Source organism: Antechinus flavipes, chromosome 1 (assembly GCF_016432865.1).
Source record: "Antechinus flavipes isolate AdamAnt ecotype Samford, QLD, Australia chromosome 1, AdamAnt_v2, whole genome shotgun sequence".
Lineage (NCBI taxonomy): Eukaryota > Metazoa > Chordata > Mammalia > Dasyuromorphia > Dasyuridae > Antechinus > Antechinus flavipes.
In genome coordinates, this window is record NC_067398.1 from 224,964,704 (window position 1) to 224,990,320 (window position 25,617).

Genomic DNA, 25,617 nt, shown 5'->3' on the forward strand with positions numbered 1-25,617 from the left:
TGCAATTTGTAAATACAGCAAATGGGATGTTATAGAGGCAAAAGGGACTCAGATGTAAATTAGGAAAATTTCAGGAGGGAAACAATAACATCAGCTGAGAAGTGGAGTAAAGAAAGGGAAGGACATTTAGTGAAGACTTCAAGAACAATTTAACCATAAACCTCCCTATAAAAATTCAAATTTGGATTACCTATGAGTGAAACAGTTACAAAAAACATTCACGTATCTGGCAGTATATTGATGTGATCTGCTATACAGGTAGGAAAAGATGCTTTAGTGCATTTGCCAATCTAGTACACATTTTTTAAAAGAAACATAGCTTCAACTTTGGATTAAGAGAAAGAAAGGTAAATCCATTTTTACATTTCAAGTCGAAGAAAGATTTAATACGTCAGAGTTTCATCCTTGTAACATTTGGAAACAAAAATTTTGCTACTAGCAAATTTACTTCCAGACTGAGAAAGGTTACAGGGCTTTTGTATCCTGACTGTATTAGAACCTTATCTAAAGTGCTGAATTTAACTCTGTGAGTTGTGAGAGTCAAATAACATGCATAGGAATTGTTGTAAGCCACAAGGTCAAATGGTGTAAGGGACATAGAATTTAAGTAATTCGCCCAAGGTCACACAGCTAAGTGTCTACCAATTTTGAACTCAAATCTTCCAGACTCAAGTGTGCCATCTAGCTGCCACTCTATTTGGGTAGATGTAACTTCATATCTTCATATATGGGAAGGACCGCCATGTCTCCATATGGGAGATTTAGGGTCCACAGATGGAAAAATTTCCTAACAATTAGAACCATGGAAAAAGGAGAACTTTGAGAAATATGGTGATATTTGCTATTACTCCTTTTTTCCCGCCTCCTCAATAGTATTTAATTTTTCCAAGTACATGTAAAGACAGTTTTCAACAACTATTTTTGTAAGATTTTTGTGTTTCAAATTTTTTCTCCCTCTCTTCCTTTATCTCTTTCCTCCCCAAGATATTTACTATTACTCATTAGGTAAAAAGGAGCTAAGTTGGGTCAATCATAATAAAATCTCAATGTTGATTACTCTGTCATTTCCTCACTTTCTTTGCTTTCTTATCCATAGTACTTCATCAGGGGTTCTTTTTGTGTATCACAAGGTATCACAAGGTATCACAAGATCCCTTTAGCAGTTTGATAAAGTCTATAGGTATGCTTTCTCACAAAATCATGTTTTTGAATGCATAAAATGAAATAGGTAGGACTTAAAAAGCAATCAATTTTATTAAAGATATTTATCAAAAGACAAGCTCAGGGACTCTAGATTAAAAACTTCTGTCCAGGGGTTTGTACTTTTGGAGTACATGACACCCTCTTTTCTTTAAATAGGCTTTATCTCTGATATTTTCATATGCTGTTTAGTTTTAAACAATAGGAAAGACTGGTCTTAAAGCAGTAGGTTTGTATACTGCCCTTTGGATTAGAATTTAAGTTATCTGAAGAACAAATTGACTGTTGTTTGAAATGTAGTGCTGATTTTGATGGGGGAAATGAGAGATCTCACTTAATAAATAACACCTTCCCACTGACGGCACTTAAATAAGGTGGTAGGCATTCACGGCAATAAATTTTCTAGCTTTCAAGAATGTCTTTTATCCTTAAAAAGCACTTTAGCAGGAAAAAATATATAGTAGAGAGAAAAACACACTTTTTTCCTTTTAATGATCCTTATAGTCTGAGAACTATGGCGATTTCTTGGAACGGTTTTCATTCCAGCCCAGTCAATTTGATGAAGCCCAACAAAGTTTCACTTTGACCAGTTTCCAGAATAAAAACTGCCTAGGCATTCATTATCTTTTCCCCTCAGGATTTATTTAAACACTGCACATCTCGGTTTCTATCCCTAACATAATTTCACTTGGAGACAAGGTACCTTAAGACTTCCTTATGAAGAGTGAAAACAAAATTTTTGCAGTCCTGTTATCCTTGAGTGAAATAGGGGCAAAGTAGAGCAGGTAAATGCAATGACAAGTGGATTTATATCACTACAGTAGGAGCACATATGTAAATGGTTCCTTGAACTCTTTGGCTTTTATCCTGTTTAGTGCTTATTGAGAAAGGAAGGAAGAAAGAAAGAAAGAAAAGAGGAAGGAAGGAAGTGCAAGAACTTCACAAATATTATTTCATTTGATCCTCACATGTACTCTGGGAGATGGGTAATATGATCTCCATTTTAACTGAGGCAGATAGTGGCTAAATGACTTCTCTGAGGTCATTCAACTATTAAGAGGTTAGATTTGAACTCAGGTCTTCTTGATTCCAGGCTGAATGTTGTTCCTATTCCTTGATTTTCCCATGTGGAAAATAGTCAAGATAACATAAGATTCCTTCCTTGTAACATATAATCCCATGTTTGGAAATCAAGGAGCTGCCCATCAATTGAGAAATAGCAAACAAGCTATGGCATATATTTTGATGGAATGTTACTGTGCTGTAAGAAATGACAAGCAGGATGATTTCAGAAAAACCTAGAAAGACTTACAGGAATTGATACAAAGTAAAGCAAGCAGAACCAAGAAAATGTTGTACACAGTAACAGCAATATTGTATTACCAAGAGCTGTGAATTATTTAGCTATTCTCAGCAATATTCAGCAAATCCAAAATAATCCCAAAGGACTCATGATGAAGCATGCTATCTGCTTCGAAAGGAAAAAAAAATTGATATTATCTGAATGCAGACTAAAATATGCTATTTTTCATTTTCTTTTATTCATTCTTTTAAAAAAATTAATCTTCTTGTACAAAATGAGAAATTTACATGATTGCACATGTACAACCTATATTGGATTACTTACTGTCTCAGGCAGGGAAGGAAGAGAGAAATAGAATTTAGAACTCAAAACTTTAAAAAGAAATTTTTTGACATGTTATTTATTTAAAAATAGTATTTAAATATATTATTTATTTAAATATTATTTAATTTATTTATTTAAATCTATTTATTATTTAAAATATTTTATTTATAATTTTAATATTTAAATATTTATTAAATATTTTTAAAATAGTTATTATTTAAAAATAATTAAAAGCATAAAATATAATTACCCATCAGATCTTTGGAGAAGGGAGGAATTTATGCCCAAAGAAGGACTAGAGAACATTATGAAAGGCAAAATGAACAACTTTGAGTACATTAAATTTAAAAGTTCTTGCATAAGGCCAGCTAGGTGGTGCAGTGAATAGAGTACCAGTCCTGAATTCTGGTTCAAGTCTGGTTCAAAAGGAGGACCTGAGTTCAAATGTGATCTCAGACCCTTAATACTGCCTAGCTATGTGACCCTGGGCAAGTCACTTAACTCCAATTGCCTGGGGGGGGGGGGGGGACACAGAGTTCTTATACAACAAAACCAACAGAAACAAGATAAAAATTAAAGTATAATCTTGCTGTCACTGTGTACAATGACTTCCTGGTTCTGCTGCCAAAATATAGCTGATTCTGTCCATCATTTATCAATTGAAATGGAGTTAGGTCTCTTTGTCAAAGGAATCCACTTCCATCAGAATACATCCACATACAATATTGTTGTCGAAGTGTATAATGATCTCCTGGTTCTCTCATTTCACTTAGCATCAGTTCATGTAAGTCTCTCCAAGCCTCTCTGTATTCATCCTGCTGGTCATTTCTTACAGAACAATAATATTCCATAACGTTCACATACCACAATTTACCCAACCATTCTCCAATTGATGGGCATCCTTTCATTTTCCAGCTTCTAGCCACTACAAACAGGGCTGCCACAAATATTTTGGCACATACAGGTCCCTTTCTCTTCTTTAGTATCTCTTTGGGGTATAAGCCAGTAGTAGCACTGCTAGATCAAAGGGTATGCACAGTTTGATAACTTTTTGGGCATAATTCCAGATTGCTCTCCAGAATGGTTGGATTCGCTCACAAGTCCACCAACAATGCATCAGTGTCCCAGTTTTCCCACATCCCCTCCAACATTCATCATTATTTTTTCCTGTTATCTTAGCCAATCTGACAGGTGTGTAGTGGTATCTCAGAATTGTCTTAATTTACATTTCTCTGATCAATAGTGATTTGGAACACTTTCATATGAGTGGAAATAGTTTCAATTTCATCATCTGAAAATTGTCTGTTCATATCCTTTGACCATTTATAAATTGGAGAAAGGCTTGATTTCTTATAAATTTGAGTCAGTTCTCTATATATTTTGGAAATGAGGCCTTTATCAGAACCTTTAACTGTGAAGATGTTTTCCCAGTTTGTTACTTCCCTTCTAATCTTGTTTGCATTAGTTTTGTTTGTACAAAGGATTTTTAATTTGATGTAATCAAAATTTTCTATTTTGTGATCAGTAATGGTCTCTAGTTCATCTTTGGTCACAAATTTCTTCCTCCTCCACAAGTCTGAGAGATAAACTATCCTGTGTTCCTCTAATTTATTTATAATCTCGTTTTTAATGCCTTAATCATGGACCCATTTTGATCTTATCTTGGTATTCGGTGTTAAGTGGGGGTCCATGCCTAATTTCTGCCATACTAATTTCCAGTTGTCCCAGCAGTTTTTGTCAAATAATGAATTCTTATCCCAAAAGTTAGGATCTTTGGGTTTGTCAAATACTAGATTGCTATAGCTGACTATTCTGTCTTGTGAACCTAACCTATTCCACTGATCAACAAATCTATTTCTTAGCAAATACCAAATGGTTTTGGTGACTGCTGCTTTATAATATAGTTTTAGATCAGGTACAGTTAGGCCACCTTCATTTGATTTTTTTTTCATTAATTCCCTTGAGATTCTTGACCTTTTATTATTGCATATGAATTTTGTTGTTATTTTTCTTTTATATCATTTTAATTATTCTGACACTGTGATGTTCTAGAATTCACACTACATATCATGGCCCAGCATATCTGCTATATATAATTGAAAGCCTAAGGACAGAAAATTGAGTGAATATACCTAGAAGGACCCTTCTGTTCAAAAAGTTAATTTTATCTGTTTCCATTCCTACCCTCATTTTCACTTACCGTTTTTCTTCTGAGACATCCTCTAGTAGCATATGAAGAAAATCCTGCAGAACAAACAAAGCAGACCAATAAACATGTCTATCAATAAATTATCCTGATGCTACATTCATTTTTGGTAAAGCTTTACTAGCAACTATAAATAACTGATAAGGAATCCCCTGTATAACTACACAATCACTTATTCAGTGTTCCAATTTAACCAGTTAAAGGAGGCAATTTTGCAAGAACCATCACAAATAAAAAATTTAAGGTGTTTCATTATTTACCTTAGCTCAACAACCTATTTCAATCAGAATAAAATCATTATCATCTTTAATTTATAGAGACAAGTAAAATTTGAAAAAATTTAATCAGATATTCTTTAAAAGCATTTTTGTGAAAAAACTTTTCACCTATTAGACAGCCTTAATGAGGTTAACAACAAGTTCCTAATTTTCTTACTAAAACAAAAACAGGAAAAAGCTACCTGATAATTTTAAATAAATAAAAATATTTTTTCCTTTTAAAGCTTTTTATTTTAAAAACATATACATATCGTTTTCATCCTTCACCCCTGAAAAATCTTGTGTTCCAAATTGTTTTCTCTCACTCTTCCCTTCAATCATCCCCTAGATGGCAAGTCATCCAATGTATATTAAATGTGTGCAGTTCTTCTATACATATTTCTACAATTATCATGCTGCATAAGAAAAATCAGATCAAAAAAGAAAAACAAATTGAGAAAAAAAAATCAAAATGCAAGTAAACAATAAAAAAGTGAAAATACTATTTTGTGATCTAGACTCAGTCCCCACAGGCTTCTCTCTGGGTGTAGATGGTTCTTTTCATCACAAGATCATTGGAACAAGCCTTGTTGAACAGAGTCACATCTATCAGAGCTGATCACATATAATCTTGCTATTGCAGTGTATAATGTTCTCCTGGTTCTGCTCACTTCATTTAGCATCAGTTCATGTAAGTTGCTCCAGGCCTTTCTGAAATCATCCTGCTGATAGTTTCTTATAGAATAATATTCCCTAACATTCATATAACATAACTTATTCAGCCATCCTCCAACTGATGGGCATCCATTAGTTTCTAGTTCCTTGCCACTAGAAAAAAACATGTTGCTACAAACATTTTTGCACATATGGGTTCTTTCTCCTTTTTTAATGATATCTTTAGGATACAGATCCAGTAGAGACATTGGTGTATCAAAAAGTATGCATATTTTGATAGTCCTTTGGCATAGTTCCAAATTGCTCTGCAGAATGGTTGGATCAGTTCACAATTCTACCAACAATATATTAGTGCCTTGGTTTACTCACATCCCCTCCAACATTTATCATCTTAGCCCATCTGACAGGTGTGTAATAGTTGTACCTCAGAGTTGTCATAATTTACATTTCTCTGATCAATAGTAATTTAGAGCATTTTTTTCATATGACTAGAAACAGTTACCTGATAATTTTTTAAAAATCATTTAAAATCAGAAAGCATTAATCCATGCCCTTGATTTCCTCCACAGAGCCTTTCCTATCTATTTCAGACCACACTAATCTTTGTGTTCTTTGAAATCTCATTGTACTTAGAATTTAAAATACATAACTTTTAAATATTTCATTGTTGTCTAATTATTTGTCTTAGTCATTTCATGAATTAGACTATAAATTACTTGAAAATAGAAACTAGACACATTTCTTTTGTATCTCCCATGATGCTAAGCATAGTAGAGAACATACAGCAGAGTGATAAGTTACAAGTGTCATTTGTTATTTTTAAAATATTTTTTCTCAATTTTTAAATTTTAAATTTTTTCTCAATTAAATGAAAAAAATTAATTTTCTTTTTAAAAAACTTGAGTTCCATATTCTTTTTATCCCTACCTCCCCTCTCTCATCCTTGAGAAAGAGATTTTACATAATATACATGTGTTGTTGTTGTTCAGTCTTATACAACTGTTTGTGACTAGATGGATCATAGTGTCCATAGGGTTTTCTTGAAAAAAATACTGAAGTGGTTTCCATTTCCTCCTCCAATTAATTAAGGCAAACAGGTTAAATAATTTACTCAAGATCACACAGCTAGTAAATATCTGAGGCTGGATTTGAACTCAGGTTTTACGAACTTCAAACCTAGCACTCTTTCCACTGAGCCATCTAGCTATGTCCTAGATAACACATGTGCAATCATGAAAAATGTTAGTTATGTCACAAAATATAATGCAGATCAAAAACTCTCCACAACAAAATAAAAATAAGAATAAAGAAAAATTTAAAAGTATACATTTAGAATACCATCAGTTCTTTCTCTGGAGATGGACTGTATTTTTCATTATAAGAGGTTTGGAATTATCTTGCTTCATTGTACTGCTGAGCGGGGCTAAGTCTATCATGGCTCATCATCATTCATTTCTGATGCAAATATCAGTTCTTATATGTTTTTCCAAGTTTCTCTTGCTCATTATTTCTTATAGCCCAATAGTATTCAATCACAATCATATAATACAACTTGTTCATTATTCTCCAATTAATGGGTATGCCTTTGATTTCCAATTCTTTGCCATCACAAGGGGAACTCTATAAATAATTTTATTCATATATCTTTTTTCTTATTTATTTAATCTTTTGGGACTTGTTGTTCTTCATTTTTGAAGAGGATCAAAGATGTTACAGGTAATGACTTGTGCATAGTTTGAATTTAAGTGAGGCAAAATTGTGAAAAGTCATAAACTTCACTATCTCTTCCTGAGTCATTGAAATCCAGTGGCAGAACAAAAGTCAAGATGACTGGCAATGAATTGTAGTGGATGATCTTGTCATCTTCATTGCCTTAGCAAGCTCTACAGACCTACTAGTGGTAATGTTGGGTCAAAGGGTACACACTACACACAGTTTTATAGTCCTTTCCAAATTGTTTTCCACAATAATTGATCAGTTCATAACTCCACCAGCAGAACATTAGAGTTTCTATATTTCCACATCTCCTCTAATATTTATTATTTTCCTTTTTGGTCATATTAGTCAACCTGATAGGTGTGAGAATTTTAATTTATATTCTCTAAATAATAGTGACTTAGAGCATTTTTTTAATGTATTGATAGCTTTGATTTTTCTTCTTAAAACTATTTATTAATATCCCCTGACCCTTTAGCCATTGGAGAATGATTAATATTCTTTTTTTTTTTTTTTGGTAGAAGGGAGGCAATTGAGGTTAAGTAACACAACTAGGAAATGTTATAAATTTGATATCATTCTTTTATATATTTTATAAATAAGGCCTCTACCAGAGAAATATGCTGTAGATTTTTCCTGCTAGTTTTGTACTTTCCTTCTAATATTAACTATATTAATTTTGTTTATGCAATAATTTATTTTATATCTAGTAATGTTCCCTATCTCTGGCTTGGTCATAAATTACTTCTTTATCCATAATTCTAGCAGTAAAATATTCCATGCTTCTTTAATTTACATATAATATTTCCCCTTATATCTAAATCATATATCCTTTTGATCCCATTTTGGTATATGGTATGAGATGATGGCTTTTACCTAATTTCTGCCAAACTATTTTCCAGTTTTCCTAATAATTTTTATCAAATAATGGGTTTTTTTGCCCCTGAAACTTAGATCTTTGTGTTTGTCAAATATTAAATTACTATGGTTATTTACTACTTTGTATGTGAACCTAATCTATTCCATTGATATATCACTTATTTCTTAGCCAATACCAGATTGTTTTGATGATTACTACATTGTAATACAGTTTGAGATCTACTGCTAAACTACTTAGCATCTTTTACATTTTTTTCACTGATTCCCTTGAAATTCTTGAATTTTTGTTTGTTTTTTTAGATGAATTTTGTTGTTTTTTTCCCCTAACACTATAAAATAATGTATTTGGTAATCTGATTTGTATGACAGTGAATAAGTAAATTCATTTAGGCAGGATTATCATCTTTATTATATTGGCCTGTCCTTCCAGTTGTTTAGATCCGACTTTATTTGTGCAAAAAGTGTTTTCTAATTGTATTCATATAATTTCTGGGTTTGTCTTGATAGGTAGACTCTCAAGTATTTTATGTTGTCTACAGTTACTTTAAATGGAATTTCTTTTTTTACCTCATCTTACTGGGCTTTGTTAGTAATATTAGAAATGCTAATGACTTATGTAGGTTTATTTTATATCCTGAAGCTTTGCTGAAGTATTATTTCAAATAATTTTTAATTGATTCTCTAAGTATATCATGGTATCAGTTGTAAAAAATGATAGCTGTTTTTCCTTATTGCCTACTCTAATTCCTTCAATTACTTTTCCTTATCTTATTGCTATAGCTAGCATTTCTAGAATAATATTGAATAATAGTGGTGATAATGAGCATTCTTGCTTCACCCTGATCTTACTGGAAAGGCTTCTAGCTTATCCCCATTATAGATAATTCTTGCTCATGGTTTTAGATAGATACAACTTATCATTTTATGGAAAGCTCCAGTTATTTCTATGCTTTCTAGTATGTTTTTTTTTTAAATAAAGAATGAGTGTTGTAGTTTGTCAAAATCTTTAATAGAGTTGTTGGCTGAATTGAACTATTTACCAAAAAGTAGTGGGGAATCAGTGAGTAACATGTATGAGACACTAAATTCATGTCAATTCAATTTAACAAATATTTCCTAAGCCCTTGCCATGCACAAAACACTACCCTAAGCAGATGAAAAATATCTCCTTCCTTCAAGTCATCATGTTAAAAAAAAATTTAAGCACTTACTGCATTATGGATACAAATAAAGGCAAAAATAATTCACTTCTTGAAATTAATTTTTTCCAGCTTCATTTAAAGTATGTGAATAAAAGTGAAGAAGCCAATGGTAAGAGAGTAATCCAAGGCTGGGCTTGGCAGAACAAGATTGGTAACAGAATAAAAGGGCAAAGTGTTGGAGAGACAAGGATAACAAGCTGAATTGGTTAAGTAGGAGTCAAGATGGGGAATGGAAGAGCATATAGGCAATGAAGAAGTAATGACTTGGAAAAGAATTAAGAGTAGAGGTCATGATGAGAACAAGATTTACGATTGTAAGACAGTGGAAAAGAAGTCATGATAAAAGATTTTTATCTTTCCTGAGGGTATTTCAGAGTTATTGAACATGGAAGTGGGACACTAGAGGCAAGATGAAGGGCATGACTATCTGTAACTGAGATAGGGTGGAAGAATAATTCGTGGGAAATGAATAAACTGAGAAACTAGCAAGTTAGGATTGTTAATTTTTTAATTTTAATTTTGCTGAGTCAGTTGGGGATAAGTGACTTGCCCAGGGTCACATAGCTAGGAAGTGTTAAGTGTCTGAGACCAGATTTGAACTCAGGTGCTTCCTGACTTCAGCGCTGGTGCTCTATCCACTGCCGTACCTAGCTGCCTCCCAAAAGTTAGGATTGTTAAGGGAGTATCAATATATATATGCTGAAAGTCCCTAATATGAAGGCAGGAGTTTGGGAGGAAAGAAAAACTAAATCAGGCATTGAACTCAATGTGGAAGGAAGGAAGGAGATTGTCCTGGAGGTGGTATAACATCTACTAGAATCTTGTTTGAGTGATAAATATGGATTTAATGTCCCTTAAAGAATAAAAAGATTACTGAATGACAATGGTGGAGAGGGAATCTGAGAGTGGCGATAGGAACTAAGAAGTATTTCAACACACACCCCTCCCTCTAGCCCCATCACAACTAGTAAGTGGTTTGGAGTATAAGTGAAAATATAACCAGTTCTAAAAAGGGTGGCCTGAGAAACTGTGTCATCAGAAAGGAAACAGGTCTCAATGAATACAATAAAATGCAAGTAAGAAAGGAAAAAGTTTAAGAAGAAAGCAATTTTGGTACCTATGAGGCAGGCATTCTAATAAATATTTTCTCTAATAAACATTTTTTAAAATTGATCTTAAAATTCAATTTTATTTTTTTCTGAAGACCTTTATTCTCTCTCTCCTCTTTCCTCCAACTGAGAAAGCTTACTAAACAAAAACACTGTTACAAATAGGTAGTCATACAAAACAATATCCATGTCTAAACCGCACCCCTCTTCATCTCTATTAGCACTTTGAGTCTGTCTAACTTGAAGAAATATCTAAGACCTCTCCATTGCTAGTCCTTCATTGATCAATTCCTTTCAACAGTGATTATCTTTACTATGTTGCTATTTTATAAGTTATTCTCTGCTCACTTCATGCTGCACCATTTCATAAGTCTTGCCAGGTTTCTGAGAAACCTCCCCTTATCACCATTTCTTTCAATACAACAATATTCAATGACTTTTATATACACTGACTTGTTCATTCATCCCTTAATTATTGGTCACCCCTTCAGTTTTCAATTCTTTGCTATTACAAAAAAAGTAATTTTAAATAATTTTGTACACAGGGTCATTTTCTTCTTTTTTTGCTTTCTTTGGAATATCAACCTAATGGAAGTATTATTGGATCAAAGGGTATATATAATTTAAGAGCTTTTGAGGAATAATTTCTAATTTTTTTGTAGAATGGCTAGACTAGTTTATAACTCTACCAATGATGCAATCTTATATCTGTCTTCCTATAGTCCCTCTAGTATTTGTTATTTTCCATCTTTGGTCAACTTTGCCAATCTGATAACCTGAATTATTTAATTTGTGCTTTTCTAATTATTAATAAGTTAGGGCATTTTTTTTCACTCTTGCTCTGAAAACTGCCTATTTGAAACTTTTGACCATTTATCAATTGGGGAATGACTTATTCTTATAAATTTTATTAATTTCTCTGTATATCTTAGAAATAAGATCTTTAACAGGAAAATTTGCAAATATTTCCTTCCCCCCACTCCAGTTGCTCACTTTTTTCCTAATTTTAGCTGTATTGGTTTTATTTGTATAAAAAATTTTAATTTTACATATCAAAACTTTTTTATTGTGAAATGAGTTTTGATTTTCATATAAATAGTTATATGTGTAATGATTATACTAATAATGTAGGAGGGCTTATCCATATTGGACAGGTCTTATATACCACAAGAAATATGTGGATCATTGTTAGAGTTCAAATGTTGGAGTTTGTTCTTCTCAAAGCACAGCCGGTTTAGAGGCTTGGAGCCCTTCGGATATCTCCAAATCCAAAGGTTCTGTCCTTCAGCCTCCAGCCAGCTCCATTCTTCATGTCATTCCAGTGAAATCTCTACTTGTAGCGTCTTCCTCTGAAGAACTTCTTCAACTGGCCCATTGGCCTATTTATGCTCCTTCCAGAGAGAGGGATTATGGGTTTTCTCCCATAGTGCTCTCTGGCCCAATGAGCTTTAAGGGAGGTGTAGAAAGTGTACTTTGTGAAGCTAGCATACTTGTGGACTCCAGTGAGTAAAGGTGTGAACACAAGCCTTGTCTTAATTAGTTCTACTTAGTACCTTGTTTCAGGTTCTGGCCAAAACATCTTGTAAGATTAGATCAACTCTAATTACTTAGCAGTTAGTAAGGATTCCAACAGATTATCATAGAATCATTTTTAGATCTTGAGTTACTGTTCTCATAGGCCCTATTGAAACAGTATTATCTCAAGTCAGGCCCATCCTGTGAGGCCCAGAATCAAAGTGCTGTGATGGGAACAAGAGCCCAATATTTGTTAATGACAAGAAACAGGGACTGTAAAAATGTAATGGATGGCCCTAGGAAATAGGGGAGCTAAATAACTCAGTGAACACCTGATAATGGTCCAAGCAATACATTTTGCTTGGTGATTATCATCTAGAGTACAAAAGATTATTATTATATCAAGCTCAGGGCACTGCCTGCTTGCTGGGCCTTCGCTCTGGGAAACAGGGTTTCTCTGAAATATTTTTATGTTATTATGTCACTCTTTATGTTAAAATCATGTATACATTTAGGACAGGATTGACACACTATGTTGGTCTCTCTCTAGCTTGTGCTTGTCTACATTCCATTTTTCTCAACAGTTTTTGTTGATAGGAATTCTTGTCACAACAGCAAGGAGTTGGGGGTTTAGTAACACTGGGATACTTGTTTGTTGTTTCTATATAAAGTGTCCCTAACCTATTCCATTGATCAACATCTTTATTTTTTACCAAATTGTTTTAATGATTATTGTTTGTAATATGATTTGAGATATAGTATCACTAAGTCTCCTTTCTTCTCACTCTTTTCCATTAATTCTCTTGATAACTCTCCCTCTTGTTCCTCCAGATGGATTTTATTATTTTTTTCAGGTTCATAAAGTAATTCTTTGGTAGTCTGATTGGTGTGGCACTTTGTAAGTAAATTAAGTTATATAGTATTGTTACCTTTATTATATTAATTGGGCTTCCACAGTTAGCTAGATCTTTAGTGGGATACCAGGGAGGTCTGGTTGAGGGAGATGGGAACAAGGAAATGGGCAGCAGGTGAAAAACTATGGGATTTGTATACAACAGCTGGGGAATTTTTGATATAGGGCAGTTATGATGTATTGGGAAGTGTGTTTATCACCGAGGAATAAGTTAAATTAGGTCCATAAAGGGGTCAAACAGCTGGTGTGAAGGAAGCTCAGGCTACAGAATAAGCCAGTAATGGAGAGTAAGCAAAAAGGACAGGATTTTCCTTGACAGAGAGGTTACAGGAAAGGACTCACCAATCATTGAGTTGGTCTTTTGTGAGTGATAATCTACTGATTTTATCTAGCTGATAGTCTACTAAGAAAAAATGGGATGTAGGCTATATTAATAGTCAGATACTAATAGACAGAATATAATGGAGACAAAAGAGAAGTCCATACAAATACTCCAGTACAACTTGAGGAAGGAGAGAATATTTTCCATTGCACTAAATCTGACCTTTTAAACAAGAGAAAGATAACTATTAGACAGAGCTAAGGGAAATCAGATGTATTCTGGGTCTAGACATTTTAGAATACATAAAAACTCCTCTTAGTTTATAGTACAAGGACCTAAACAAGCAAACATACAGATTATGGTGATTGGCTCACTAACAGGAAGTAATTTAGGCCCTAAGCAAAATCAGGTTTTCATTCTTACAGAATTAACCATTGATTCTTGGTACATCCCAATGACTATTAGGTTAGAGCTTAGAAATTATTAGTGCCATGTTCTAATAAGGAAACAACAGAGAGGTAATATGGCTCAAATAGCAGGGTTAATGCCTGGCAGAGCCAGGAATGGGATTCTTACCTGGAATCTGGAAGCTGTGTTGATAATAGCTACTGAAAGAACTGAAACCTAAAAATGTTGGGGGGGTTGAAAAATATTTGAAAACAACTGTAAAACCCCAAGTATGAAAAGAATTAAGATATACTTAAGGGTATTATTATTATTAATCCTTTTGATTTCCTGTCCATTTCAAGTGATGGCAAAATGACTAGTTTGAAGAAGTAGATGGTCTCCTTGGTGGTCTCATCTGTGTACTCATATAAATTTGGTAACAGAAGACTTGAGTTTTAACACTTTTTGAATAGGCTTTATTCTTACTTATCACTCTCCACCTTGTGTTACACATAAAGATTAAAAATTACCTATATCATAAATGTGATTGCCACAAAAGCAAACAAGCCTACAGCTTCCTAAAATCTTAAACAACCAAATTTTTGTCCTTTGAGAAAAAAATGTTCATTGTTATTCAGTGCCTTTCACAAAATAAGTGCTTAATAAATGTTTTGATTGTGGAAATAAGTCATCCAGAGGCAGGCAAATTGGGGGCATGAATTCATATCTTCATGAGCCTATATTTAATAAAGTAAAATAAAAACCATTTTGGACACTTTTCATCAGAGGATGAAATCAAAGGATTTGATCATAAATGTGAATATCATTTAAGCACTAAAATAGCACCTAAATTCATTTTTTCCTTTTTTTCTTCTCTTACAGTTTTTCCCTTTTGTTCTGATTTTTCTCTCCCAACATGAATCATAAATAAATGTGTATTTTTAAAAATTAATATAATGTATAACAAGAAAAATAAAGAAAACAAAAAACAAAACAAAAACAGAAGATTTTTAAAAATCACCTAAACTGAAAAAAGTATCCCCACAAGGTCTTATGGGGGGAGTGAAATAAGAAGTGCTTTTTGAAATCTCAGTTTAAGATTCTATGATTAAATTTATGTTGCACCATCTTTTCATTGCTTCCTTCTGGTACTATAGCCATAGCTATTAAAGAACCATAAAAGAAAGTTTTTCACTCCAAAGTCCTTGGTAATCAAATGGTTCAATATCAGAAACTGATATGACTTTATCAATATAAAGAACCATGGATCATTTCTATCTGACCTGCAATTGAAATTTTCATATAAGCTTCTTTCAAGGAATGTGAACTCCTTGAAAGCAGAGACCATTTTATTTTTTCATTTGTATCCCCAGTACTTACCTATACTTACTATAAATGCACATAGCTTTATGTGTTCATTCATTCACATAAGTGTTTAGAAATATATATATATATATATATACATCTATATATATATATACACACACACATATGTACATATATGTGTATATATATATATATAATATATATATATATATATATTTTTTTTAAGGAATTAGACCAGTACTAATAGCTAGAACGTATATAGTGCTTTAAGGTCTACAAAGTGCTTTACATATTTATGTTATTCTCAAATCAACCTATAAGATACGTACTATTACTGTCCCAATATTACAGTTGAGGAAACTTGTTATGTTATCTCATTGTTGCCATCTTAGTTCATGGATTTTTAAATTTTTATGATTTATTTTTAACCAATAATTCTTTTATATTAAATTATTTATTCTCTAAGTTTAGATCTTTTCTTCTATAATTTTACTGCATTGTAATACATTAAAGATGTATTATATACTTCTGCTTTCCTACATTTATTTTTAAAGTTTCATGTCTTAATATATATATGGCCAGGTTTTTTTCCTCAGTATTATTTTTCAAAAATACATGTAAAGATAGTTTTCAACATTCATTTTTGCAAGGCTTTGTGTTCCACTTTTTTCTCCCTCTCTCTCTTAACTCCCTCCTCTCTAAAACAGCAAGCAATCTAATATAGGCTATACATGTATAATACTTTTAAACATATTTCCATATTTGTCATGTTGCACAAGAAAAATCAGACAAAAAAGGGGAAAAATAATGAAAAAGCAAATGGGAAAAAAAGTAAAATGACTATGCTTTGATCCACATTTAACCTCCATAGTTCTCTCTATGAATGAGGATGGCATTTTATATCCCAAGTCTATTGGAATTGTCTTGGATAATCTTACTGCTGGGAAGAGCTAAGTCTATCATAGTGGATCATCACATTATCTTACTGTTACTATGTACAATGTTCTCCTAGTTCTGATTTCTTCACTCAAAATCAGTTCTTGTAAATCTTTCCAAATTCTTCTGAAAACAGCTTGCTCATCATTTCTAATAGAACAATAATATACCATTACATTCATATACCATAACTTATTTAGCCATTCCCCAATTAATGGACATCTACTCAATTTCCAATTCCTTGCCACTACACAAAAAGCTACTACAAACATTTTTACCTTTTCCTTTTCTATGATCTCTTTAGGATATGTAGAATCAAAGGGTATGCAACAGTTTTATAGTCCTTTGAACATAGTTCCAAATTGCTCTCCAGAATGATTGGATCATTTCACAACTCTACCAACAATGGATCTGTGTCCCAGTTTTCCCATATCCCATTATGGCCAGTTTTTGTAAAGGTATCATATATAGCTTAGCAATATGCATACTTTTCATATTTCCTTTTAATGATCTAATTTTTCTAGAGGTCTATTCAGATTCTTCACTTATTTCTTGTTTTTGTTGTTGAAGTAGTAGTATTTATTGATGTCTGAAAGGAGGTACTTAAGACTCCCAACTATTATAGTTTTGCTATGTATTTCTTCTTGTAACTTGATTTTTTCCTTTAAGTATCATAATGTTATGCCATTTCATATGTGTTAAAAATTCATATTAATTCATTTTATGTTACCTTTAAGCATAATATAGCTTCCCTGCATCTCTTTTAATCAAGTCTCTTTTACTATTGCCTTGTCCATAGTCCTAATTGCTACATTTGCTTTTTTAATTAATCTGAAGCAGCAAAGATTTTGCTCCAACCCATTATTTTAACTCTGTGAAATTGTTTCAAGTGTGTTTCTGATAAATAAAAAAATGATTAGATTCTTCTGTCCAATCCACTCTGTTCTCTATTTGATGGGTGACCTTATTCCTTTCACATTCATGGTTATAACTATTAATTAATTGTGTATTCCCTTCATCTTATGCTTTAACATATTTTTTCTTCTTTACCAAAAATAAAAGGTTGGTAAGAGATAGGGAACATGTCTAATAATCTATACATGCTGCAATTGACTTGTGTTCTTCTGCCCTTCTTTCTCTTCCCCTCGCCATGACTCAGATCATAAATTCTTACCTCTTTTCTCTCCTTTTAAACCCTCCCTCATGAGGATGAGGAGTTAGTTTGGCTAATCCCTCCTGAACCTATCTTTCCCTTTATTCCTCCTCTCTCTTCTTTCAGTTCCTTTTTGTTTTTCTCTTCAGTTGAATACAGCTTTGCAAATAATTTTTGATATATTTTTGTGTGTGTCCTATCTTTCTTTCTCCATGTTTATCTGAAAGTGAGATTCAAGTGACACATGCTCTTTTATTTCTTCCTCCATTTTTATATAGTTATTTTCATGTACACCTTAATTAAGTGATTCATCAGTTACAACATGCTCTGGTGCTCCTCAATCATTACTAGAATAAAGTAAGAATTGAACTCCACTATTTCCTCTCACACAGCCACCTTATCTGGTCCCAACTGATCATTTATTGAATGTGGTATTAAAGGGGAAAGGGGGAAAATCTATGTTCTCCTTAGTTTGACATTCCCTTCAATGCAGGCCACAATCCCATGTACTAGTAAAATATGCTGGCTAGCTGTCCATATGTTAGCCCTTACACTTACCATGTGATCAGACCATCTTTTCTTTTTTATAATAAATTACTTTATGAGATCCCTTGCTATTTTTCTTTTTTTGGAGTTTCTTGTTGATTAGATACTGTAATCTGCTCACATTTTCAATGTTTTTCTTTATTGCCTTCTGTGTATTAATTATCTTTTAGTTCTTTGGTGACAGTTGCATGCCACACAGTGAAAAGTTAATATACCAAAGTGAACTTTTTTTTTCAAGGAAAATTTGGAGTCATTAAAAGAATTTTGCAATTTAACAAAATGTAAATCAGTCCAACTTTCTTTCTGTCTCTTTTAAACTCTGGACTCCCCTTGTTGTCTATCTGTACTGTTTGTTCCAGACATAAAAATTGTTAGACAACCTCTACAAGATATCCATCCAAATGCAATTGGACATTAGACATTCTTCATCCATTTAGTGTTTCCTCTGTCAAATTCCTTTGAGTTATTTCAGATCTCTTCCAGGAAGCTCTACTATCTTTTGGGACTTGGTGCAGTCAGCCCATCATCTGTATACTGAAATACCTTACCATCTAAAGAGAATCATCATTCTTCAACCTAAACTCTATGCTGAATAGCCTATACCACAATGACAAATATCTTCTTGTTTCCTGCTTCACTTACTGTTTATTACTGTCATTAAATAGGTGCATTTCTATTGTTTTATCCTTCAGTGGCTATGAGATGGATACCTGAATGGAAGACATCTATGTGAAAGAGCCTCCAAAGTGTTGTTATTATTTTTCTTTTCTTGCCAAAAGAAATGCTTTTTCATCATCAACAAATGATAAACACAAAATCTTGTATTCAAAGAATTTTTCCACATCTTTGATGCCTTTCTCTTTTTTTCAGATATTCTCTAAGGTCCCTCATTGCCTTTCTATTATATCATTTCCAACATATACCTGTTCAATAAATACTTGGCCCAATTTAGCTGTTTTTCCATTTTTTCTCTTTAGTGTTAAATCTTAACTCCTAGATGAGTACATTTGGAATATAATATTCAGGTCCAAATATCTTAGCTCCACTGTCATCAATGAAAAAAAAATTATAATGGTTTTTATAAATATTTTCTACTTTTCTTCTGTTTGTATTCCTTCCATTTTCAATTATGAAAGCCTGTGGTTGATTTAGATAGTTTACCAAATTTTCTTTAAACTGGTTTTATGCTCCACTATTTCTCTCTGCTTTTTTGAGATGATGTTATTCATAATGATTCATCATTTTTCTTTGTAAAATTTCATAAATTAGTTTATAACATTGTTCCTCAACATGGTCTTTGACAATCATTTCTCTGATTTTAACAAGTGAGATATTAGCTAACTAAGGCACTTTCTGGGCTCTTTTTTTGGGCCTCTTTTGTTGTATCAATAAAATAATATTATTTAAACTTTCAGATTAAATTATTATCTTTGTTATTGATATTATTATATTTTTCCACTTCCCTGGTTTTCAATTATTTATTTAAATAATTTTGTGTCAAAACCATTTCAATTTTGCGTCATATCTTTTTTTCTCATTATTATGCTTTCTTTCCCCTTCCACCCTTAATTGTGATCTTAGATAATCAGAAAGACATATGATGAAGGATTAACTCTGTACTTCATAGTATGATTTGTTACTTACCATGACCAGTGGCTATCAATTTTGTTTTTGAAGGAAAGTATTCATGACATATAGAGATATGATATTCCTTATATAATCTATACTCTTTGGCTTTTCTTATTTTTTTTTTCCTGAATGATGAATTCTCATATATTGCTGCTGATTCTATTTCAAAATGTCTTTATTTAAAATCATCAGCTATCAGAGTGTATGTTAATTTGATTCAGAACAATTGAATATTTAATTTTTCCCAGAATTTCTCTATCACTTTATCCTCAACAACTAATATTCATGCATAAACTGCCATAATTTTGATAGTGGGGATTTTAAAAACATACTTTTTTTAATATTGTAATTTGTGATGACCAAATGTTTTTTGTCATCTCTAGGTATATTATAAGACCCACTCTGCTAACTCCTTTCTTTGGCTCAAAGACATCCTTCCATTTATCTATAACTTTCTTCATTTATCCATTCAATGTCATCTCCACATGATGAAGCACTTTAATCAGAATTTGTGAAGGGTATATAGCAATGGTGTCAAACTCAAATAGAACTGGAGACCCTGTGAGTCACATATCAATTTTGTTTAAAAATCTATTATCTATGTTTATTGCATTTTTCTTCATTTTGTTAAATATTTCCCAATTACATTTTAACCTAGTTTTAGATCACGTTCAGAAGTGATGTAAGCTGTAGGTACTCCATAAACTGTATTTCAACATCTAGAGATTAACATTTTTCGAGGACACAGAAGAGACATTCAAGAAAGCCTCTTTGGCATATTCTCTATAAACAAGTATAAAATTCTCTGATCAAGTTCTCAGTGAAGTTTCATATATCAAGACAAAAATCAGGTTTTCAGAAGGCTGTCAACATGCATATTCTTTATGGGCTAGGTTTAACCTTTTATGTGCTAGACTTCAGAAACAAACTTTAGAAGGTTTGAAAAAGTCAGAAAGGATAGTTAGATGGTTATGAAACACAGAAAATTACAGAAAGAAATGAAAATCTGCAATCTTCATTGTCTAAATGTTCTCTTTCCCTTCATAGAGTGAAATAGTTCTAATACATGAGTAAAATCTCTAAGTTTATTTCTATTTGTGATATGATATTGCATTTGTTGCAGAAATTTCACTGAAAGCACAGTAAGTGAATTCTCCTTGTTTGGATGAATAATTGTTTCCTTTTGTTGAAAACCTTGTTCTATGCTTGAAACTTTACTTGTCTGTTGTTAATTCAAATAAAAAATAAACAAAAATCTAATATTAGAAATGTACAGGTTATACAATGAAAATGGGGAGGAGGGATCCCAAATTGATTAATGCCTCATATCTGAAGTCATTTCCTTGCACCTGCAGTGAATATCTTGAGGAAAAAAAACCCATGGAAACAAAACTAGTATTCAGAATGAGAACAATTATTTTCATTTAGTTTTTTCTCCTCCTCAAAATGGTTATCTTTACAATTGTTCTACGAAAGAGTAGTTTTTAGAAATTCATTATTCATAATCTCATTGCTAATGCGTCAATGTATTTGCTTTAAAATTTTTTGATTAGTTTAATGGCAGCTAGTAAGCTTAAGAAAAAGCCAAATACAGTAATTATAACTTCATACTAATTTTACTTCATTACAGTTCTATATTCCATATCAGTTTATCCCATATTTGCCCCATAATTTATGCTCAATTATGCTGGGCAAAAATTACATTAGCAATGGCAAAGGGAAAATGTAATTGCATGAGAGGCAGGAAACTAGAGTTAACCTTAATTCTGTCCCCTTGCATTTTCCTATTACAATCAGGTCTTTCTTTGCAGGAGTACAGAATATATAGTACCAGAATCATATATAAATTCATAGAAAGTATGCAAAGTCCTCAAATTGTCCTTCAATTAATATATATATATATATATCAAATAGTTTCCTAATATTTAACCCTTCTAGCTGCTTTTATTTCTTACTGTTTTAGATCTGTGACTAAGCAGGAGGAATATCAACAAGCTATAGGCTACCAAACTGTTCTGTAGAGTAGTACAAATCTATGCATAGTAATAGCTGACTTTACCAGGATATCGAAGTATGGATTATTTCAAACTACAGCACCATTTGAGTAATCTGATAACTTAATAAATTTTATTAATCTTTGTGCTAAAGCAGGGCAATTTAAAAAAAAGATTAGATTCAGTCTTTTGCTCAGACTAAGGAGTTCTATTATCTTATTTAGTCAATTCTATCTGGATTCATATTTGTCAGTGGAATTGCTTAATTGGTACTGTCTTGTTCCTTTCATGTATTTAACTTTAAATCACTAACAGAAGTTTCCATGACTTTTTGCATCTGTGTATGGCCCTGGATAGCCACATAAAGAGTAGATAAGTTTGTTTTGTTCCTCATGGGATGATAAAACATAAGGTGTTGCTGATGATTATTTCCTTCTCTCACCACCTCATTTTAATCTTTTTATTCTTCCCAGTTCTTCCCTTCATATTGTTGATAACTTTTATGAAAGAAACTTGGAACTCATAATGGGCAGCATGAATTTCCATTGATACTAGGGCCATTTGTGAACTCTGTGATCAGTAAAATACCAGGGACTCACAACTTACAACTCCTGTAATTGGTATGAAATCATTCAAAAACAAAGGCACTAGAAAATCAAATTCATATTCTGGTCATCTTGACAATGAATTAAGATAAATATTTTTATTATATTGAAAATTTCATCCATATTATTTTGCTTGATGATCTACTATAAGTAGAATTATGCAGGCACAAGGCTAATTGGTATAAGTAAAGTTCCCATCATGGTTACAGATAATTGGAAAACACATTACTATTTATTTTCTGCTCTTTATCATTATTTGGCAAGTTGTTTTGATTAATAATTAATTAATACTAAATAAGTGTAACCAGAGCTCAGACTGATTGTCCCTCTGATGGAGTAAGGGTTTGACCACTCAAGAATCCTGGGAGTTGACATTTACATAGCCCTGGAAGAAATTTTATAATTATATCAGTCTTTGAGCAGGGGTCAGTATTCTCAGCAAGAGCTTTCAAATCACTCCGTAACACAGCAAAGGAAGTTGGAGCAATGAGTCAGAAGACAGCTGGAGTCAGTGAGTCTGCAATAGAGCTGCTTTGAGAAAACCATTTGGTTTGGAGACTGATTGTGGGTGTTGATGCAGCTGAAGCTTCTTCTGCTTGCCACTCTGTCAGTTGGAGGAATCATCCAAAGGAGTGTGGCTGAATTTTTTCTTCCTGAAAAGCTGCTACAGTTAGTGAAATGTTTCAACTCTCCCTTTTCTCTATGTTTTTGGTATATTTAATCTCTGAATATAATTGGCAGGAATTTTACTCTAGGTTACTTAATTTTGCATTAACTTTTGATTGGATTGGTTCCTTTGAAAGTGCTCTCTATGTACATAAAAATCCATGAACAATCGTGACAGATGTGTATTGCATGACTGCATATATTTATTCCTTGCCGCGTAAGTGAAAATCACAGAAGCCAGTTGCTAGCTGGAAAATACACAAAAATATAAATAGGATAGAGATCAAATCAGAATTCAAATGTTAGGAATTTTCTTAACTGGGTTTCTGAGAACTCTGATTTTAATAATTTTTTGTCTTAAACTCTTTAGCATAACAAAGAGTGATTCTCATTGATCAGGAGCCGATTTACCTGTAACCACATTGAGATTCTTTAAAAATGGGCACCTTAGTTAAAATTCCAGGCTCCAATGTGAAGAGGAGGAGATTGGACAAAGGAGATGACAAAAAGAAAGATTATACCTCCAAATGCCCTTTGGGAGAAGACAGACATGGCTGGGAAGGATTTAGTTCCTCCCCTTCTTTCTATTGTGGTTCTAAAAGACTGTAGCATGTGCAGCAGCCGCACCCTGTTTCAATGAGCTGGGGAGAGAAGGGGTGATTACCTGAGGCATGTCAAGACTTACCCTGGCAAAATGAGTGGATAAGAACAATTTGTTCCAATAGCCAAAAAGGCAGCTGAAACAGTCGGTGGAGTGCTCAGGGCTTAGTCAAACATCAAAGCCACCAAGAGTTATCTACTGCTTCCTGGGCCATTGCCACTGTCCTGTCACTGAACTTCAAAGACTCTAGAAGAGAGGCTCATGACTCCTCTGCCTCATTTAAACCCAGTTCACAAGCAAGTCAAGACATTACCCATCACCCACTATTTTACTCCAACATTATGCTTTATTTATTTATTTTTATTTATTTAAAAATGAAGGACAAACAACACTACTATGAGAAAGAGTAAAAGAATGAATAACCAACCAGCTTTTTTCCATAGTACCACTGATTTATAAAAGTGATAATCAATACCAAATTTAAAAAGCAGTTAACGATGAGGACATATGAGACATACCAGTACCACCTGTGACAACTCTAAGTTTTAAAGAGATTTTTTTAACTTTAAAAAATTTTAAAAGCTGTTGATGTAAAAAAGAAGGTAGGTGGATTAAAAAAAATTGCCATAGACCTAGATTAATACTAGACTATAACCATTTTCCAGAGAAATAGATTAATTGCCATAAGAAGGGGGGAAAACTAGAAATTAAGTTGCTTATAACAACCATCAACACCTTGTTCATAAAATCTTAAGAAGGAAGAGGGTAGAGGCAGTTACGTGATGCAGTGGTTAGAGGACCAGCCCTGAAGTCAGGAGGACCTGAGTTCAAATTCAATCTCAGGCACTTAACACTTCCTAGCTATGTGACACCTAGGCAAGTCACTTAACCCCAATTGTCTCAGAAAAAAAAAGGAAGAGTGTGAAAGATTATAAGTAATATGACTTCAAAATGTCCATCACAATTGATCATCATATAATCTTGTTGTTGCTTTGTGCAATGTTATGTTGGTTCTACTCATTTCACTTAGGATCAATTCATGTAAGTATCAGACCACATCTTTATAGTCACAAAACTGAAACATAATGAATACAATACTCTACTAGTTTGCTGACTAAAAAATGGTACTTGATTCAAAGTGCAAAATGGTGCCTTAAAAAGTTGTCTTTTAGCAAAGAATTACCTATTCATATGTCAAATTCATAAAAGAATTCTTGAAAGATATTAATCATGGAAAGAAACTTGTTTCATATTTTAAATGAGTCAGATAGATGTGCGATTCAAAGAGACTTACTGCTGTCACAGAGAGATGTTTAAGATAGAATCCAAAGAGAAAAGGGATTCCCTAATAAGGTCTCCATTTTTCAGATTCCATCATGTGAATTGCATTTAGTCCCAGAACACTGCAAAGTCTTCTAAAAGGAATCCATCATCACTCAAAAAAATTCAGTCTGAATATCACATAGGGAATATCACATATATAAACAATACCTGTTCTTCAGAATTTGACATGTTTTTGAATGGGCAGTTTATGCAGTTAGTTTGCCAGTACGTCCATCTTGGTCACATACTGCAGATGCACTCCAGAACTGAGATATAAAGAGGATAGTCAGCTAAATTGTTTTTTGGAAAACTTCACAGTGTTTTAAAGACCCTAAACTTTCTCTGACACAATGGTCTACCTTCCTAACACCAATATTTTTTGAGGATGGTTGCAGAGCCCGAATGATACAATCTCTGAAAAAGTTAAGTTGCTGGTCACCCAAAGGACAATGGAAAGTCCTATTTTGAAAATGGGTAGGTTACAACATATTAGTCATGAAACTTCCTTCAGAAAAGTGGTAAAAATCTGTCAAAAGAAAACTCTATGAATGGAAAAGGAGGAGGGTCTTTCTATAGCAAAGATAAAAGATGATAGATACACATACCTTAGGTAATGTCAAGAGATTTGGAGGAATGCTATCAGTACTAAAAGACTCCTTAAGAAGAGTCTAAGGGAGAACATGGACAAAGATTACCTGGGGATAAAAAGATAAAATCAAATTTCTATCTGTAGCCTGAGATGGAATATAGATATTGATAAGATCACAAATTCATTTAAGTAAAGAAAGGAATTCATATACCAGTCAAGAAAAACTACTTTTCATTTCCCA

The 25,617-nt window shown here is 32.8% G+C and overlaps 1 protein-coding gene across 1 annotated transcript in view; it reads right to left on the reverse strand.

Annotated features, from left to right (window-relative positions):
• AOPEP (aminopeptidase O (putative)) overlaps window positions 1-25,617 on the reverse strand; it is a 448,257-nt gene that overhangs the window by 180,761 nt on the left and 241,879 nt on the right. The window contains exon 9 of the mRNA XM_051996910.1: window positions 5,028-5,071. Coding sequence (XP_051852870.1) covers window positions 5,028-5,071 — 44 coding nt within the window. The remainder of the gene's footprint in view (window positions 1-5,027; window positions 5,072-25,617) is intronic.